Raw genomic sequence first — 21,122 nt, 5'->3', positions numbered from 1 at the left:
AAGGTGAATATTCATCACAGTATTATTATTATGAGTGTCAGTTTGAGCTAGCAAATATCAGTTCTTACCAGTCATTTCAAGTCAGAAACTAGCGCAGTCATCACCTTGTGTGAGAAAGTAGGGCGATTATCATAAAAACATACATTGATGAGATTTTTTTTGGCAAAGGGGTTACCACATAGGAAAGCCCGGAGGCCACTCGAGGATAAGAGTTAATGTGTGTATTGTAGTCATTCGGTCAGTTGCATATTAATTGTTTGTAGCAGTAATTTGGTATAATTAGATTATTTACAAGGACGATTGAATAAGAACTTGTTTACATTGAACTTGAAGATAATGATATTATAGTCAGCTGGAAAGCAGACCAGCGGAACAAAGTTCCACAAGCAGGCAGTTCTTTATTCATGGAATCCATGTTTAGATTTAGGCACCGATGGAGAGTGGAGGAATTTATTTGTTAGTTATAACGTGATATGAACATTTCCATGTTCATTTTTTTATACATTTAATTTTTATTTATTTTCTACTTAACACCTAATTTATTTTTTAAAAAAACCTAAGATATGCTAATAAGTTTGAGAAAAAAAAACAAAAATAGTGGAAACGGCAAAAGAAATGGTCACATTTTCTGTCGTATGCTATATGGTCTCAAGAATTGGGTGATCATTTTATGTTAGATGGGATTAGTAAAGTAATCCCCCTCCCCTCAGCTACTTCACCACACTTTAGTCTAAACGACTTTTTTTTTTTAATTTTTCCCAGTATTTCCAGGGTGTTAACGTTTATTTTTTTATTTTATATTGTAAATAAAGTTAATAGATGTGTTTTAGTCGGATTGAAATGTGGATTTAATTCAGAGATTAAGAGAAAGATCAATATGAGACCACAAAGTCCTTAATATCATCCTACAATTATAAAATAGTATTCTAAAAACTAGACATAAAATACCTAAATAAATAAATGCGTGATTTTTCCCTTTATCATTTTGATATTACCATCGAAACAGATCAGTTATTTACATCAATAATGCAAAATATTTTGAAATCATATATATATAGTGCTATAGGTAAAAGCTATAGCAAACATCTAAATGAGTATTTTAACCATAGTTCCTGATTTCAAAAAACAAAAAATTAAAAGATACATCTGCCTTACTTTTAATGCTAGGTTTATTTATGGTGTCTTTTAAATTTAATAAAAACCCTTCAAAATTTGCTGACGAGGAGACCTTGCTTATAAAAAAACTATATGTAATTATTGTATGTAATTTGATGTCTACCACAATAAAAAGCATTGTTTTCCGAAACGATCGTACAGATAATTGATTTTGTTGTTGTTCCTTCTTATGAGACGGATTTTTAATTTAATTATAATTTGATTTTCAAATTTTAAATTATCAATCACATTACTTAATATTGAATTACCTCCAGGATATTTACCTATCGAGCTTATTATATCTAAATTACAACGAGCACTTTCTCTTTCCTGTATTTTAATTAAACTAGTAATTTCACTGTTACATTGAAATACACTCAGCTCTTTAGACTATTGTTCTAATCTCCTTTAAATTATATATATATATATGAGAGAGAGAGAGAGAGAGAGAACTGATGATCCCTTAAAAAATAAATTATTATTGGTACTATAGTAAATTCGAGAGAGCAAGTTGATGCAGTGATTGCAGGTGATTGAATGACTTCTCGTACTGACTAAATAGTTTTCTAACGAATGATAAAAATAATTTTTTATTTGTACAGTTTTAAAGGTTAAAAACTTCCAAGATTATATATATATATATATATATATATATATATATATATATATATATATATTATTGGTAGTATTGTTTAGTTATTTAAACAAAAAACAAAAAAAACACACAATGTGTTTACCAAAGAGTGCTCAATGTTTAGACAAAGCAATATAAATATGCTGAATATGAAAACTAGTGGCTACACATATGCAAATATGTTTCAGTGACCACCCTGCTAGGGAAAAATCACATCATCAGGCCAAGAATATCTTCCTGTATCCTGGAGACACAAAGAGTGCTCAACTGTATAGGAGCGTAAATTATATTATTGGTAGTATTGTTTAGTTATTCAAACAAAAACAAAAAAAACACAATGTGTCTACCAAAGAGTGCTCAATGTTTAGACAGAGCAATATAAATATGTTGAATATGAAAACTAGTGGCTACACTGATATTCTTGACCTGATGATGTGATTTTCCCTAGCAGGGTGGTCACTGAAACATATTTGCATATGTGTAGCCACTAGTTTTCATATTCAACATTTATACATACATATATATATATATATATATATATATATATATATATATATATATATATATATATATATATGTATATATATTACAATAGAAAAATGTGAGCATGAAAAGTAAATTGGTTTAGCTTAATCATGGAAAAGTAAAGGACTAATAACTGTGTCAAGTTTCGTTGCTCTACTGCTATGGGAAGTGGGTCAGGAACATTACTTATTGCACGTCCCTTGTAGAACTCATTATTAAGTTTGTTGAATGTTTTCATACACTTTTTGTACAATTTAATAGAATTTTTGTCTTTGGTCTTATAATTTTGATCATGTGTAAAAAGCCTAATTTAATAAAAATGTAAATTTTTAAAATAACTCTTTGGAATGTAGCTTTTTGTTTCCATAACCTTTTAGATTGTAGTATTCGTAACCTTAAGTCGGAAGAGTTTAAAACAAAGTATTTTTTAAAAAAGATTTTTAAGTGGTCTTAAATTTTTAACAGCAGTGTGTGTGTGTGTGTGTGTGTGTGTGTATATTACACTAATGACAAAAAATCTATAAGACGTTATTGGGTGCCTATTTTGCATAACTTTTTTTAAACAGTTCATAATAAATTAATGTTTGGTGTTATTCATTTGTAATTTTATTGTCCTATTTTTCTCATATATATGCAATAGTTTTGTTTATATTAACAGTAATTAAATCAGTTTAATAATAAAAAGATTATGTTCCGTAATGTTTTAGATAGGATTAATAATTTGTACTATTTTGATAATTCGGACTACAGTTCACATCTTGGCCATTATTCTAATAATACTTTAAAAAAAAAAAAAAAAAAAAAAAAAGGATAAAATTGCAAAATCTTTTCTAAAAATATTAACTAATTAAGTTTCAAGTGAGTTAATTAAATTAAGCTAATTAGAAAGAAAGATATACCAAGGAGTGATAAAAAAAAAGTTCAGAAGAAATAGAGGGTGATCGACTGCTTATTGGCCCTGTCTCTTCTCCTCCTTCCTATTAGCTGCACCACATTTTCTTTTTTATTGATTTTTAATTAATCAGCCCATTAATCGGAATTAATGGGTTGTGCAAACAAATTAGTTTGATAAAGATGGTTACCAATAGAAGTGCTTGTTTTGTTTTTAATAAGCATCTTTCATGAAAATAATCGATCCATTAATTTTTATTGGTCCAGCAAATTCATCTGGCAATGTATCCTGTTTTTATTTTTTCTTCTTGTTGCATTCTTGCAGCAGAATAGTGTCAGTGCTACCCGTTTAACAGGATTCTGGTGAAAATCCGGGAGGACACGATATCAGGATCCATTGTCCTCTGGTCATAAACTATATTCTTATTAGATTTAAGAGTAAAAATTTTAAAAATGTGTCTTATTATTTAAAAAAAAAAAAATTAAAAAAAAAAAAGAGGAATAATTATAAAATCCCTCTTGGTTCTTTTTTTTCCTTCATGGAACTCATATATTAAGCACAGGCAACGTTGAATTTGTACTATCAAGACAACTCAACAGTCACTGATTAATTGCCGTTTTTTTTTTTTTGTCTTGGGGTAGGCGAAGAAACCACAGGTATGGCAGAACCAGAATATAAATATCTTAATAAACTTATACACAGATGAGAGGGGGGGGGCTAAGTGGTTAACGATACAGACTGATAACCTGGGTGTGCCAAGTTCAAATCCCATCTGTTCCACGGAATCACTTTTACTCAGAAATGTTGGCAACCTTCATGTGGTCCCTTCCTGTAAATACCCATTGTCTTTCTAAAAAGAATTCCAACTAGAAAGATATTGGGGAAACGAATGCCAACAACAATAATCTGATTTAATTAAAAGCAATATCTGTATAGATAGGGCAACCCTTTTTTTTTTTTTTTTTTTTTTTGCATTTTCACTCCAAACAAGACATAGTGCCACTTTAATGTAGGGGGCTACTATCTGGAACATAATTTGTAGGGGTACATGTGGGGAGCTAAACAATAAAATGTGTGTTTACACTACACTTGAACTTCTGCATGTCAGTACAGTCAGGGAAACAGGAACTCGGAAGGGAATTCCAAAGTCTAGCAATCCTAGTGAAGAAACTATTAGAGTAAAAGGTTTTCTTACACCTAGGGATCTCTACTGTGTAGGGGTGGGATTTTGCTGCTTGTCGGGTTTGTCGAGGGTATTTACGTCGAGGTGGTACTAGCGCTTATAGTTGGTCAGAGCATCTATCATTAAAGTACTTGTAAAACAGGCAGAGGGATGCAACATTTCGTCGATGGAACAGCGGTTGAAACCTAGCTGAGGTTGGTGATTCTCTTTTGAACCATGCCCAGGAGAGAGAGACTAGTAGCAGATGCAGTAGCCCAAATGTGACATCAATACTCTATACATGGGCAAATGGTGGCCTTAGAGATACAGGATACTTTCAGGCGTAAGTAGCATTTGTGCACAGTAGAGATGCCCACCTTCTTTGCAGCAGCCTTGGCAATGCACTCAACGAGCTACTTTCAGGTCTTAGCAGCATTGAGTGTGACCATTGATTTTTGTCTCCCATTCCAGCACAGACTGGAGATCTTCGTCTAGGGTTTTTTGCACTGCCTTGGATACGTGTTCATGTGCTTTCCCGTCATGTCTGTTATAGAGCGTGGTGCCGTCAGCAAATATACCCAAGACAATTTTATCAGGCAAGTTATTTATGAATATCAGGAATAATAAAGGTCCAAATATTGACCTCTGCGGTACAGCTGCTGAGGAGTATAATATGACAAAATTAATGATGTGTAGGGACATGCAAGGGGAGGGGGTACTGCTAGGGGTGCCTAAGCATCTGCGGTTTTTACTCCTATATTAAAAGTGCCCTTTTCAGAGGAATGTATAATAGGCCTGTGCCCAACCGAGACAGTGTTCATTACTATATTTTTGCCATTTTCTTCCCTTGAGCACCTACTCTGAAAAGGTTCTCTGCACATCACTGATGACGTGTACCATTTTAAAAAAGGAAGATACATTAAAATTGGGATTTAAGTAAGGAACAGCCATTCATGAACCCCATACAAACATTCAAAATTAAAAAAGACCTAGACTGCACCTAAAAAAATGTGGTTTATGTAATAAAATGTGCAGCATGCGATAAATCCTACATAGGCGCCATTAAAAAACCTTAGTAATAGAGTAGCCTCACATTGATCCAACATCAAAATTGCAGAAAATAGACACCTGCATGTGTCCCAGCACATACACACATGCAATGGAGGCAAATTCAAGATAATGCCCATTTTCCAAACTGACAACTACTTTTACTTAATAACACAAGAAAAAAACTTCATAACAAAGTTCAACCCCGCTTTAAACATATCCCGATAACAATACACATAAATAGGCAAAACACAAAATATACTCACGTGCACATGCTTATGCAGAGGTGCACTCTCACACACGAATCAAGACAAGCATAATAAAGCATTCACACACATTCACGTGCACGCACGTCCATATCCAATATAATACCATATCCCTAAACTAAACAAACAATTAGAAACAAAATACACTACTCTGCCCACATTTAATAAAAGAAAATCTTTCTAGACTAAGAGAACTTTAACTTTGTGGTGTGTGGGTGCATGTGTGTGTGTGTGTGTGTGTGTGTGTATATATATATTTATGGGAGTGTGCGTGTGTGTATGTGTGTATACTCCTGCATTTATATTTATATGTGTGAATGGATGTATATATGCATACATGCATGTGTGTGCATATATATTTGTATATATATGCATACATGTGTGTATGTGTGTGTATATATCAGCTATTTCCTATTTTGTTTGTGTGTGTGTGCATGTGTTTGGGTGACTGAATACATGTATGTAAGTATGTGTGTTTAGATTGGGAATCGATTTTATACCTATCGATATCCTGCCTCTTTCTTCATCTTACACACACGGGTGGGCACACGCACACACATATGTGAAAGAAAAAAATCACAGATCTTGACCCACACACATTCACACACAACCCTCGCCTTAACACACAAGCACACATTGACACACACATCAAAAAAGAAAGAAAATCATAAAAACTCATAAAAACATTCACCAAATAAACTAAAAAAACCCTCCTCCCACTAAATGGACTTAACTAACTGATTGAACTCTTGACCAGCATACCGACTATTGGTGACAAAAAGTCTGAGATTGGTATTTCTCCGAAAACCACAATCAGTTTAGTCAGAGATAAAATGTTTTCTAAAAAGATATTCCAAACTTTAACCTAAAAAAAACCTTTATATAAAAATGTCTGAAGAGAGCTGAACAAGGCTTGAAACGGGTTATAAAAATATTTTAAAATATTAAAAAATGATAAAAGTCTGAAAACCTACAATTGGTTGATGGCTACACTCTTTTAAATATACTTTTTTTTTTCTCTCCTTAGAACTACACAACCATCACTTTTTATATATATATATATATATATATATATATATATATATATATATATACATGGTCGACTTGTAACAACGTGGGGATGGAATTTCTTTCCCCCAAACACCAGGTTCATCATGTACAAAATCAACTTTTTGTTGGTAACATCGAATGGAAACAACATCTGATGAGTTGGTTGGTATTAGGAATCATAAAATTAACGAAATTAACTAAAGTTACAAAAAAGAAAAAATGTAAGTCTTTGAATTTCAACAAGTTTTGTTATATATATATATATATATATCAATGACTAACATGAATAAGCACTGTTAATCTGAAAACAAAAACAAAAAATGGTGAATCCAAAAAAAACTTTACGACCAAAAAGACTAAAAAAAAAAAAAAAAAAAAATACATAATAAAACATTGAAGCAATTACGGATCACATAACAAAAGTCTTTTGTGAAGTATTAATGTTTTTGTTAATTCTAATAAAAGAATGAAATATACTTACATGATGAGTCAACTCGTACACATACAAGCAGGAGGAATGACAAGACACTACAGCTTATCCTTGGGAACATGGCTGAGCCACTTCTGTTCGACTAGAAGGCCGCTATCATCCTGAAAGAAATAGAAACCAAATAATAAATTTGTTTAATCATAGTTCAAACTTTCACCTGTAACTGAAAAAATATAGTATCACATGTTTTATTAGACACTCGAGTAACTCTAATTCAGGCCCTTTTAAATTTTGACCCTTTAAATTTTAAATCATCTGATTTTTATCTTTAAAATCTTTTAATGTCTGATTTTGACCTTTCAAATTTTAAAAGGTCTGATTTTGACCCTTCAAATTTTAAAAGGTCTGATTTTGATCTTTCAAAATTTAAAAGGTGCAATTTTGACCCTTTAAATTGTAAAAGGTGTAATTATGACCCTTTAAATTTTAGAAGGTCTAATCTTAGAACTTTAAATTTTCAAAGGTCTGATTTTGACTCTTTAAATGTTAAAAGATGCAATTTTAATCCTTTATAATTTGAAAGGTCTGATTTTAACCTTTAAATTTTAAAAGGTCTAATTTTGAGCCTTTATATTTTAAAAGATCTGATTCAAACCCTTTAAATCTTAAATGGTCCTACACTGAGGTTTAACATTTTAAAAGGTATAACGCTTGAAATTCTATATGGTCCACTTCTGATCTAAGAAATTTTATTCTACTACTACTACTACTACTAATAATAATAATAATAATAATAATACACACACACACACACACACACACACACACACACACACATAGTATTTTGATTTTAAAGATGGTGGATATTTCTTTCAAGATTCTATGTAATTCACATTTCAATTTTGTTTAAACAAAGTCTAAAACTTCAATTTATTGGTTTGCTCAAGGGTTTTTCCTGCACACAAAGGTCCTGGATATGACCTTAAACTATATCCGATGGTGAGGGCCCCAGCTTGCAGGCCTTAGGGAGTGTGGAGCCACCCTTTAATTGCCATTGCTCCCAGGTCCACTCTGACCCGGAGTGGTAGCACCTGTTAGGGTCCCAACTATGGGTTAAATAGAATATGACTTAAAAAACAAATATACTATATTAAAAAATCGTTCTTCAAAATCACCAGATTCAGCATTAAATAACCTGAAAAGGGTTGATATGCCGTAAAACAAAACAACCAACCAACCTGCACACAAAAGACAACAGAGTCTACGTTATCGTTTAGATGGTTTCTTCCCTGTTGTCTTAGATATTGTTTTGGTCCTGTAGAGTTCTAGGAGGTTCATTCTTTACTTTCTCCCTTTGAGCAGAGGTTAGTTTATTGCTAATCATCTGAGGTGCCCCTATTAGAGAATGCTGACTGGCTGCCCAGGCACCTTTTGCAGACCAGAGTGCTCTTCCTCCAGGGCGTTTGATTTTCAAATCCTACTTTCCGGCGCTAGTGTCACATCATGGACGGAAGATGAATATACACTTTTGGAGAAGCAAACTACAACTTGTGATTAACGACTCGCTATGGAATCCATTATCTAACAGATAATCGACCAACTTGTACAAGACTCTGGATGTGATCGGGACAACCTTCAGACAAAGATGATTGGGAGGAGGAACAAGTTTGGAAAATCCGAGATTTCTTGCCTTGATTATTTTGGCATTAAATCCAAAGGGTAGGCCAATTTTTAAAAATTTTTACACAAATGTATTTTACATGCTTGGGAATGTTCTTAGATAGGTTTTGTATCGAAATGGAATACTGCTGCCATATCTGGACAGGAGCTGCTAAAAACAGCCTATCCTGCCTTAACAGAGTACAAAATAGACTTCGTGGCTTAGTGGAGGATGACCTTTTCTCTACCCTGCAACCTCTCTCCTACAGAAGAGACGTTGCGAGCCTATCCTTGTTTTATCATTATTTCCATGGCAGGTGCTCGTCTTAACTCCAATCTCTGGTCTCCCCTCGCCAATCTCTCACGAAAAACACCCGTCTAGCTGAATCCACTGTAAAAAATTTTCCCCACTCTTTATCTGTGCCTAAATCAAAACGTAGATTCCATGATCAAAGCTTCTTTCTTAGAACTACACCCCTGTGGAACTCTGTTCCGTCTGCCTGCTTCCCACCTGACTACAACCTGGATGTCTTCAAGTCCAACGTTAACAAATTCCTAATGAACCGTAAAGTAAACACTTCATTAAATCTCCACACGTACTGTACTTGCAATAACCCTTATCCCTGAGTGGCTTCCGGGCCTTGATAAGTGGTGACCACCGTGTATAAAAAAAAAAAAAGAAAAAAGAAATACCTCTGATAAGTATAAAAAATCAATAATCGAAAAAAAATCCAATTAAAGAAAGAACAGGCTGATTTTGATAAAAGTTAACATCCTTATACAGCCTAATATCACATGTATATTTGAGAAGTTTTATCACAGCACAAGCAGAATAGACCGACGTATATAATCAACAGTAGGTTTTTTGATAAGACAGAGGTACGTTCAAAATGAATGTTTGTGTATAGAGCATAATAAAACGGATAAAAGGGATACTTGACTTTTGCATTATAAATTTTATTCAAGCAATTATATAAAAAATAATTTTATAAAATTAACAGTAGGTTTACTACAGTGCAATGTAGACGAAAATGTATTGTGAACGAAGTCACTGTGGGAAGGCACGTAAAGCTTCGTCTTGATGTACTGCAGCAAGTTGTTAATTAGAATATTGATTGAAAAATGGCTGATTTCCCTGATTTTCATGACAACAAAAGGTGGCTTTAACATTCGTTGGTCATCATTCAATCTCAGGCAATTTCGGGTCTCCCTGCTAGTATGCCATGAAACAGAATTGTTAAATAATGTATTTAAGCGTTTAATCATAAGTATTTGCGTTTTTGAAAACACCTGCAAGTTTGAATAAGTAAGGGGTCGGAGGTGACATGTAATTTTCTGTCAAGAAATTTAAAAATGAAAGCTGGTATTTCATGATTCTCAGGTGATCAGATTGTCAGTTAAAATTTGAAATAATGGAATGCTGTTTCTGTTAACAATGTCAGCTAGCATAAAAAAAACTTCAAGTGGAAGATGAGACATATACCCATGCTGAGAGTTATAAAGAATCTACTCCTGTGGCGATTTAAAAATGAAACCTTTAAAAGCCAGTCAACCAGGAAAAAATATATATATATATATATATATATATATATATATATATATATATATATATTTGTGATTGCTGTTCTTGTGGTATTTGAGGTTGTTGCCGTTGTTGTGCTTGTGGTTGTTGCTGGTATAGTGTTTGTGGTTGTTGCTGTTGTCGTGTTTGTGGTTGTTGCTGTTGTAGTGTTTGTGGTTGTTGCTGTTGTAGTGTTTGTGGTTGTTGCTGTTGTAGTGTTTGTGGTTGTTGCTGTTGTAGTGTTTGTGGTTGTTGCTGTTGTAGTGTTTGTGGTTGTTGCTGTTGTGTTTGTGGTTGTTGCTGTTGCTGTGTTTGTGGTTGTTGCTGTTGTAGTGTTTGTGGTTGTTGCTGTTGTTATGTTTGTGGTTGTTGCTGTGTTTGTGGTTTTTGTTGTTGCACATATGTTTTGTAGACGTGTTTATAGATTAAATTTTCTTTGTAGGCATATATTTTGTAAACGAAATAGTCAAAACTATAACTTCTATTTAATCTATAGAATGGATTCAGACTCCCCTTTTTTATGCGTATTTCACCATAAACTGACGCCACACCAAATAAGTGAGGAGGGTCAAGGTGGATGGAAAGACCAACAAGAGAAAGCACTAACCGAACCTCCACTGCACCAAGAAAAGACCAACAAGAGAAAGCACTAACCGAACCTCCACTACAACAGCAACAACCACAAACACTACAACAGCAACAACCACAAACACAACAACAGCAACAACCACAAACACAACAACAGCAACAACCACAAACACAACAACAGCAACAACCACAAACACTACAACAGCAACAACCACAAACACAACAACAACCACAAACACTACAACAGCAACAACCACAAACACTACAACAGCAACAACCACAAACACTACAACAGCCACAAACACTATAACATCAACAACCACAAACACTATACCAGCAACAACCACAAACACTATACCAGCAACAACCGCAAAGAAAACTGGAACCTTGGGGAGGCTTGTTGCCACCCAAATTCCAGTGAAGACAAATGGTCGTTACCAATGAGAAATCAATGGTAAAAAGCGATTACGAAAACTAATTTGCATATGTCATCGAAAGAGGTGGTGAGTACTGGGAATCTGAGGAGACTTGTTGTCACTCAGACTAAAGGGAACACTACAGGTTGTTCTCAAAGATAAATCTTTATTGTTAACATGTGTGAAAACTCCAAGTGAGTGAATAAAAACAATAACCGTCGTCGTCGTCGTCGTCATGTACTAGAGAGCAAAACACGAACAAGTTGAATCTAAGCATGGAATGTGATTTCATATGATTGGCTGTCTCTGGAAAGAGGAAACCCGGCCTCTAACTGAACACATTTCATAAAGAAAAAAGAAATAAGGTCGTGATAGTCTTAACCGACATATATTTTTGAGGATTTTCCTTTTGTGTCATTTTCTTTTTCTCCCTTCATTTTCTGTTCTTCTCTCATTAGATTTAACATTTATGTCAGTCACGCTACATCAGCTAGATTCACATGTCCAGACGAAAAAGTTCAGAGAAAGTTTGAAACAAAAGATGCAGGGCAGGGCAGGACGTACTCTATAAAATAATTTGCTATTTCATAAATAAATAAATATACTACTACTACTACTACTACTACTACTACTACTACCTGGGAGGTTTCACACAGCCCGTCATCAAAGAATTCTCGTTGAAAACAACTGTGGTGTTCCCTGGAGTCTGAGTGACACGTCTCCCCAGATTTCCAATACTCACCACCTCTTTCAATAACCTTTGCAAATTAGTGTGTTATAGCAATAACCGTTTACCATTGATTTTTCGTTGGTAGCGACCATTGGTCTTCACTGGGATTTCAGTGATAATAAGCCTCCTTAAGGTCCCAGTTCTCTTCGTACTCATCCAGTGAAGGTCTATTATTATTATTATTATTATTATTATTATTATTATTATTATTATTATTATATGCAAACGAGTTACAACTTATCAAGCTCCAAAGGCCACTCGAGGATAAGAGTTTCTGAGTTGGATAAGTAGACGATGAGACACTAAAGAGTTTTAACGATGTTTGTAACTAACAGAGAAATTGACTTTTTAACCTCTTTTTTTTTTTTTTTAAATGACTCTGGTAAATGCAGGGTAGCCTTGCTCGTAATGTGAGGGTCGTTCCAAAATTAAAGCCTCCTATTTTTAAACTCAAAAAGTTGAAGAGCCACGGCGATGGGAGTGGTACAATTAAAATGAGCAACCTTTTGTGCTCTAGAATTTATTTTTCTATATAATCACCACCATCCGCAATGAACTTTTGCCAGGAATTCAATGACGCATTTCTGCTTCTGACGCACGTCCAAGACAAAGGTTGTTTTCTTAGAGTCTCACACTGTCAATATCTGAAACAGAGAGATGACACTTTCAGTTCATAAATGCATTTGTTCAGCCATCATAACAATGCAATTTGAAATCCCCTCTGATCCATTCAGGTGGAATAAAAAAAAATAGGAGGCATTACTTTGGAACGCCCCTCGTATATAAATGAGAGAGAGAGGGAGGGGCGTGAGATAGCTTGCCATTCTATTTAAAAAAAAAAAAAAACTACCTTTAAGGAGACCATTTCTGTAAACACATACTTTTCAGTGTGAAAAGAGAGGTGCTTTTTTTTCTTTTTTCTTTTCGTTTGTATTTCATAAGAATGAGTATCTCTCTCGTTTTCAACACATCAAAAGAAAATATATAATCACTACAAAATTCCAATAAGTTTTAAATCTATATGGATAAAAAAAAAAAAAAAAAGTAGATATATGTGTCTGTCTGTGCTAAAATATTTTACAGATAAACTCTTAACACACGAACAGCTAGAGTTTGGAATTCCCTTCCTGCTGCCTGCTTCCCTGGCTGTACTGATATGCAGGAGTTTAAATGTAACACAAATAAACATATTGTCACGCTTTCCTAGACATAACCCCCAAATAGTAGCCCCTTACATCCAAGTGGTGATATGCTTTGTAAGGGGTGAAGATGAATTAAAAAAAAAAAAAAGAGGTAGTAATTATACACCAAGGATGTTTTATAACGAGTAAAATCTTTGTTTGACTGAATAACGCATGCAGAAATATGTCAACAAGTTGAAATATGGTAGAAAAATGATTGGGGTACTAAATGCTTTGCTTTCGATTCTAGCTGATGGCACCCAAGTCATTTTTTTTTTTTTTTTAACTTTTGAAATCAGTACTATATGTTAGGTACAATATAATATTCAACAGAGAATTTACTCTGTAATAATAAATATGAAATCTGACTCCCACCCCCACAGGGCTCGTATTATAATAAAACAATAGACATTATCAGAATAAGTGAGTTGCAATTTTTTGGCATAATGTCAAGGTAGGTATTTAATTCCTTCCCACCACAGGAAGAATTGACACAAGGTCAGAAGTCAGTCAGAATTAAGTCAGTGATGCTAAAGAAGGAGCACTCTTGCCTAACAAAAATTGCCTGGGCAACCCCGTCGGCATTGTCTGGTCAGTGCACCTCAAGCAATAAGCAATTAACTTACTCTACCCGAAAGAAACGCTAATTCGAGGCTAAGGGTTTGGAGCAAGAGTGTACAGGAATTCTTTTTTCATTCCGAAAGGCTATAAATTTACTAAAATTTATTTTCATTATTATCAATTTTATCCTATCCTGCCACTCAATCAATGCTTTGTAAACTTCGGTCCTTATACCCCCTCCCCCCAAATTAAATATTATAAAATGTAAAATATAAAAAACGAAAACGGTGTGGCGATATAGGCCGAGTGCAAAAGGTCAGAATCAAACTAGAGGGTGGGGGTGGGGGTCCTTTGGCAACAAAGCCAATACCGTATAGGTCATTGTTGAAATGAATTTTTCCCAGTTAACTGAGGTACGGCTTTGGTCCTGTACAGTTTTAGGAGGTTCGCTTTACCTTCTTTTATTTATTGCTAATCACCTGAGACGCTCTTATCGAGGAATGCCGACGGGACTGCCTTAGACATATTTTTCAGGTCAAAGTGCGCTTCCTCTAGGGCGCTGGCTCTTCAAATACCATTTTTCAGCCCTTGTGTTACATCATTAATCCCAAAAGTAACGCCAATTCTTCTTGCTTTTTATTTATTTTTTTTTTTTCAAACAAAGGAATCATCACTTACCAAGGCCCGATGCCACTCGAGGATAAGGATTAATGAGCGTAAGGAAATCAACGAGAAAATATCGTAGTAATTGTTAGTAGTGGAAACTTGGTAAATTGAATTACTTAAGGGGATGGCTCACCAAGAATTTGTTTATGTTGGACTTGAAGACGACCATATTGTAGTCAGCTGGAAAGCAGGGAAACAGAACAGAGTTCCACAAGCGTGCAGTCCTAAGAAAAAAGCTTTGTTCATTGAATCTACGTTTAGGTTTAGGCACAGATTAAGAGTAGGGGAAATTATTGATAGTGATTACAGCTGCTGCTGCTGCTATTATTATTATTGCCGTCGTCAAGTAGAATGTCCTTTTTGGAGGTGTGAGTTAGCTAAAGGTGCTAGTCTGTGGTGGTGGTGGTGGTGGTGGTGGAGAAGAAGAAGAAGAAGAAGAAGAAGAAGAAGAAGAAGAAGAAGAAGAAGAAGAAATATGTGGACCGCCCGAGCGTGCTTGCTTGTGTGAATCTAATCTTCAAATGAAAAAAAAAAAGTGCGTATTTGCATGGCTCAGAGGGTAAAGAATGGGGGCGGAGAGTTGTGGGTTTTGGTTTCGATTCCAGCTGATAGCACCCAAATCATATATACATTTTTTTTTTTTTTAGTTTTGATCTCACTACTATATACTAGGTACACTATAATAATCGATAGAGAAGTGTCTCTATAATAATAAATACATAATCTGCATGAATTTAAAATATCATATTTAAGCGTATCTTATGACTAGGCCAGTTAATAATAATAACAATAATAATAATAATAAATTATCATTTATCAATCTTTTAACGGGCAGTCAGTTCAAATATGACACAATCTGAGTAAATGTGTTTAATACCAAAGAAACATCCTATGCTTTATCTTCACTCTTTGAGAAGGTTAGTTTATTGTTAATCGCCCGAGGCACCCCTACTGGGAAATATCGTTGCGCAGCAGTTTTTGTTAGTCAGTGTGCTTCTCCTGGAGATTTTGAAAACTTCACCTGACCTTGTGTCTAATTTCCTTGAGAGGAGCAAAATGAAATAATAAAATTAATTTATGTATGGAAAAATATCTGGTGTAAATGAGTTGCTCTTCTATTTTCAATTGTTTCATTGCTGTTTTCATATGGTTCCAAGCTATTTCGAAATCCAAATAAATATTCCTAACAAATCAATAGGTTTGTCTGTGTCAATGGATATAATCACTCAACAGTTGTTAAAATAGATAGCCATACTTTGGAATAATGCAGATTCTCATCCACACGTATTCACCCAGAAAAAAGAGGAAAGAAAAGAAAAAGAGTACTCGATGTTGAAAGAGATTTTTTAAAGACAGAAAGAAGGAAAAATAAATGATTCGAGATATATGAATAGCCACACCCTAGTCGCCCATGTTTGCATCAATACGCAGTAAAAGCATATGCACAAATTACCAAACAACAGAAGCAAAAGAGTCACACGACTCTTGGATCTGTCAGCAGTTACTAAGTAGCTGAGAGAGAGAGAGAGAGAGAGAGAGAGAGAGAGAGAGAGAGAGAGAGAGAGAGAGAGTCAGGATAAGGGTATTCTGACATATAAACCTATACATTGAAAATATTTATTCAGGTCTTTTTTGATCCCCACTCACTTTTTTTAAAGACGGCTCAACTCTGATAAATAACTATTCAAAAGAAGATAGAGAGAGAGAGAGAGAGAGAGAGAGAGAGAGAGAGAGAGAGAGAGAGAGAGAGAGAGAGAGAGAGAGAGGGTATTCTGACATATAAACCTATGCATTGAAAATATATATTTAGGTCTTTTTGATCCTCGTTCCCCCCTTTTTTTTTAAGACGGCTCAGCAGCTCTGATAAATAACTGTTCAAAAGAAGTGTGTGTGTGTGTGTGTGTGTGTGTGTGTGTGTGTGTGTGTGTGTGTGTGAGAGACTGAGTGAGTGAGTGAGTGAGAGAGAGAGAGAGAGAGGTGGGTGTGGCGGTGATAAGGGTATTCTAGAATATCGACATATAAACATTGAAAATATTTATTAAGACCTTTTCTTTTTTTTTTATCCCCAGCCCTTTTTTAAAGACGGTTCAACTATGGCCTTCGTTGTCTTAATATAACGACGGCCACGGTTCAACTCTGATAAATAATAATTCAAATTCACGAATCGCAACTAATGGAACGTGCGATACGCATGCTGCGTCCAATAAACATACAAAATATTTCACATAAAATACAAATTAGGAAATAAAACAAAGCAAACAGGACAATTTCATCTGTTTGAAAAACATTATTATAAAGATCTCATTAATTTTTGTATCATTATAAAGACATTATTATTACAAAGGCATCACCGTCGTCGTCGTCGTCGTCGCCGTGTCACTTTTTAAATTTACTCCCCGGGGAGTTGGTCCCCATTTCCCCTTCACTCCTCACATTAAAAATCGGCCTTGTGCCTAATTTGCTCGGTGGGGGAGCAAATAAATACCAGACCTTGATCAATGCAACCCTTCATATCAATTGTCACTATCCAGCTCCCCTACTCCCTGGGGAGTTGGTCCCCATTTCCCCTTCACTCCTCACTTTAAAAATCGGCCTTGTGCCTAATTTGCTCAGTGGGGGAGCAAATAAATACCTGAAAGTGTAGTATCTGTTCTTCAGATGTTGCACTTCAATGTCTTGTTCTCTGTCAGTGGAGGAGAAGTCATTCATGACTGCGACAATTTTTATTTTTGTTCCTTTTCTCCACATTAAAAAACGACCCTGGTGTCTAACTCTGTTCCGTGGGGAGGCATTGTGAATAGGAACAATTATACTGCCTATGAAAATTACATTTAGATTTTTTTTTAAATGCAAAAGGTATTTTTTTTAATTAAGTTAACTGTTCAGACAACAAAATTCGATTTAGGAACAAGTCATATTAAAATGGATAAAAGTCGAAAAAATCAAAGAGAATATAAAAGAAACCGAGAAGAAAAAAGTAAAATGAAAATATTAATACTATTTCTGAATTTGAGAGAAGAATCAAAAGTTTATGTATTTTATAAACAACTCGAAGAATACCCGTCCTATGACGGGTAAAATTAATTCTCCGAACAAAACAGTTTCGTATCGTCTTTATATTCCCTTACAAATATTAAAATTGAGATACAATAATACTAAACCTTATATCTAGAATCCTTATTCCAATTTTTCTCAAAATCCATTACGTGAGTTTTAGATTCTAGAAAATGTCTAAAATTTAAGTGTTAAGCTAAAGTGGTCTTGAGAAGAAATTAAAATTCAACAAATCTTGTTTAATTTGTGCCGAATGACAGTGAATCAACTTTAATGCAAATCTGAAATATTTGACCATTCAAGTAGTAGATTGAGCCCATACTATCCATCGCCCTAAATTTCCTTTACAATGCCCCAAAGGAACTGATATTTGGGAATATTTAATTTATATATCATACCTATTATAAATATTTCAAAAAATTAAAAAAAAAAAAAAAAAACGGTATTAAATTTTCGGGAAGGGCTCTCAACACTTTATTTGCCCTAAAATAAAGTAAATTAAACATATCCCACATTACACAACCTTACGCCTAGCATCTGTGTTCTAAAATTCAAAACGATCGGTTAATTTTTATATATTATTTTATTTATTTATTTATTTTTAATCCTTTGAGATGAGGTTTCATGATTGGTGTATTCATTTGTGATTGAAGATAGCGGTTTCAATCCTACCCAAAGCAGGCCAAAGGATTAGTTGGTCAAAACGTGGTGAAACAACAACAACAACAACAATGAAGATGAGGATAACCGTCCGAAAAGGAAAAAAAAAAAAAAAAAAAAGAAGATTAATACGCAGATAGGTTAATTAGTTTAGGAGTGAATCCTCCACACTGAAATATAAAAACGTATATACATACCCAACTTTATAAAGAGAAGTATTTAGAAATAAAAATATAATAAAAATCACATGAATTGAAGATATTTAGATGTTCACGAAAAATATTACTTATTTTACGCATTAACACACTCTCTACGTTGACGTGACTTATACGATAAAAAGGAATGTATTTATTCTCCACGAAAGCAAATTGGGCACAAGGCCATTTTTAATGTGGGGTAAAAACCAGCTCCCCTAAAAGTAGGCAAAATGGGGGCACTCTGGTTACCAAAAATAATAATTGTCCCAGTATAGATGGTTTCCATCCATTGACTGGTACAAATTATCTTAAATGCAAGAACAACAATAAGAAAGGCAAGCCTCTTTTTTGGTTTAGATAAAAAGGATTTAAGAACTAATAATTCTTACTTCATTGTTTGTTTGAGATCCCCTGCGTCTTTCATGACCGCATCACGTGGATACATTACGCAGTAGACTATTTAACATTTAATTTACCACCATGTGGACACCTGACTCACAATGATTTTTTTTATTTATTTATTATTATTATTATTATCATTATTATTTTTTTTTTTTAACTGAAACATATAACATCAGCAAGAAAATGATATCAAACCATAGGTAATTATTTATTAATCATCGATTCGAATAAGGGTTTGTTTGATTTTTTTTTTTTTTTTTTTTTTTTTTACACAAGGTAGTCACCACTTATCAATGCCCAGAAGCCACTCAGGGATAAGGGTTATTGCAAGTAAACTACGTTAGTGTGGAGATTTAATAAAGTGTCTACTTAAGGGAGCGGTTCATCAGGAATTTATTTACGTTGGACTTGAAGACATTCAGGTTGTAGTCAGGTGGGAAGCAGGCAGACGGAACAGAGTTTCACAGGCGTGTAGTTCTAAGAAAGAAGTTTATTATGAGAGTATGAACTTTGGGTTTACTTTAGGTAGCCTTGTAACTCTCGCTTAGTCTTCATTTTCCATGAGTGATATGTTTCTGACAAAGTGGGAAGAATTGCTGTTTTCTGGGTAAGAAATTTATTCAGCTAACATTTATCGTTGGATAGGGTTTGAACTTTAAGTAGTATCTTTTAAAGCTCGTTACATACAATGGCTTTATGCCTTGCTTGGAGCGATTTCCATTAAAAAATATATCAGACATTATTATATGTGCAGAATAAGGACCATGCTATCGTCGGAATTTTCCGGACCGTTTATGTAAAACGACGAAAGGTGCCGAAAGGCTGAGCCAATAAAATCGTAATAGTCTACATCATTTGAGAAAACATTTATTTGTTATCTGTAGTTTATTATAAAAAGAAATTAACAAAAACTAAATATTTATGTTGATTTGAACAAAAAAAAAACATAAAGAGGGAAGAATCATAATAAAAAAATAATGATTTTTTTTTTTTGCAGTTGTTTGTTATTAAAAAATAAATATTTATTCATGAAACTCACCTTAGAAATTTTTTTTTTTTTTTTTTTGCAGTTGTTTCTTATTAAAAAATAAATATTTATTCATGAAACTTACCTTAGAATGTTTTTTGTTTTTGTTTTTCTTGATTTGAATTTTAATTTAAGTTTCGGAAAAATTGTCTAATAATTATTAATCGTATTTTCTCCGTAAAAAAAAAAAAAATTCTTTTCATTTTTTCAATTAATTTTTCCCTTAATTATTTTCGTAGTAATAGAAATAATTACATTTTGAGAGAAAAAAAATGGCCAGCGTTTGCGTGAAAAGAAAACAACGTCACGCTTCGTTGACGTTCTGCATTTTACGTAAATTTCCCGGAAAATTCTGACGATAACGCAGTCCTTATTCTGCATAAGTACCCAGACATTTATTATGCATTTTTATCGGGTAAATAAATGATATTACGGCCTCATAATGATGCCAATAAGACGTAGTAGCAACTTAAATAACATATTCGTTTCTTCCCAAGCTCTGTATTTGACGAATAACGTGATCACAAAATATTAATCAGAATATATAAAAAATAAAATAAATACAACAGAAGAAAGTACATACGACATTAGTATCTGTTCTGATATTACAGTTCATATGTGCTGCCAGCTGCCTTCTAGAGTAAGACATTTTTCTTAATTTTTATCCCAATACAGAGTACCCCGTTTTGAGAATCTGAATTTTCTCCACATTAAAAACCAAATAAATAGGGGCATTCACTAGCAGTATCAGAATTTTTGTAGGAATTTTTGACACCCCTAACACGAAACTGCGAATACAATATAAAAATCTCGTAATTTCTCTGTTAAAAGTGGGTTATTTATTTTCTTTATGGATTATACTTCCAAAATAAACGATTACAGTTGTTTTAAAAGTAATAGAATTTTTTTTTTTTTTAAAAACAGTAATGAATTTTCCGAACTCAATATTTTTCAATTTTTAAACTTTAAAAATCTATCAAAATTTTTCTATTGATTCTATTTTTACGATATTTTCAGGGTCAATGTGAAATTTTATGTTCTTTCCAATAAACCGAATATAATATTTTAGACAAACGTTTTTTTTTTTAATTCACGCCCCCCCCCCCAAGTGTCACCCATTTTGAAATGTCTATTAAAAAGTAAATAATTAATTTATGTCGGGGAGTTTTATATATCACAAATTGAAGAGAAAAGGTCAATAAATAATATATTCACATTTAAAACAGAACAAAATCGCTTTTTTAGAAATTTACCTGTAA

The 21,122-nt window shown here is 33.7% G+C and overlaps 1 protein-coding gene across 6 annotated transcripts in view; it reads right to left on the bottom strand.

Annotated features, from left to right (window-relative positions):
- LOC145252785 (neuroglian-like) overlaps positions 1-21,122 on the bottom strand; it is a 362,878-nt gene that overhangs the window by 118,508 nt on the left and 223,248 nt on the right. For all 6 annotated transcript variants that reach the window (XM_080112730.1, XM_080112733.1, XM_080112729.1 and 3 more), the window contains one exon: positions 7,213-7,322. In XM_080112730.1, the coding sequence (XP_079968856.1) occupies positions 7,213-7,282 (70 nt within the window). In that variant the 5' untranslated portion in view covers positions 7,283-7,322. The remainder of the gene's footprint in view (positions 1-7,212; positions 7,323-21,122) is intronic.

The sequence above is a fragment of the Euprymna scolopes genome, chromosome 29, assembly GCF_053919585.1.
Source record: "Euprymna scolopes isolate OS-2025 chromosome 29, ASM5391958v1, whole genome shotgun sequence".
NCBI lineage: Eukaryota > Metazoa > Mollusca > Cephalopoda > Sepiida > Sepiolidae > Euprymna > Euprymna scolopes.
Note: the sequence above shows the minus strand (reverse complement) of the source record. Positions and strands in the feature narration are given on the sequence as shown.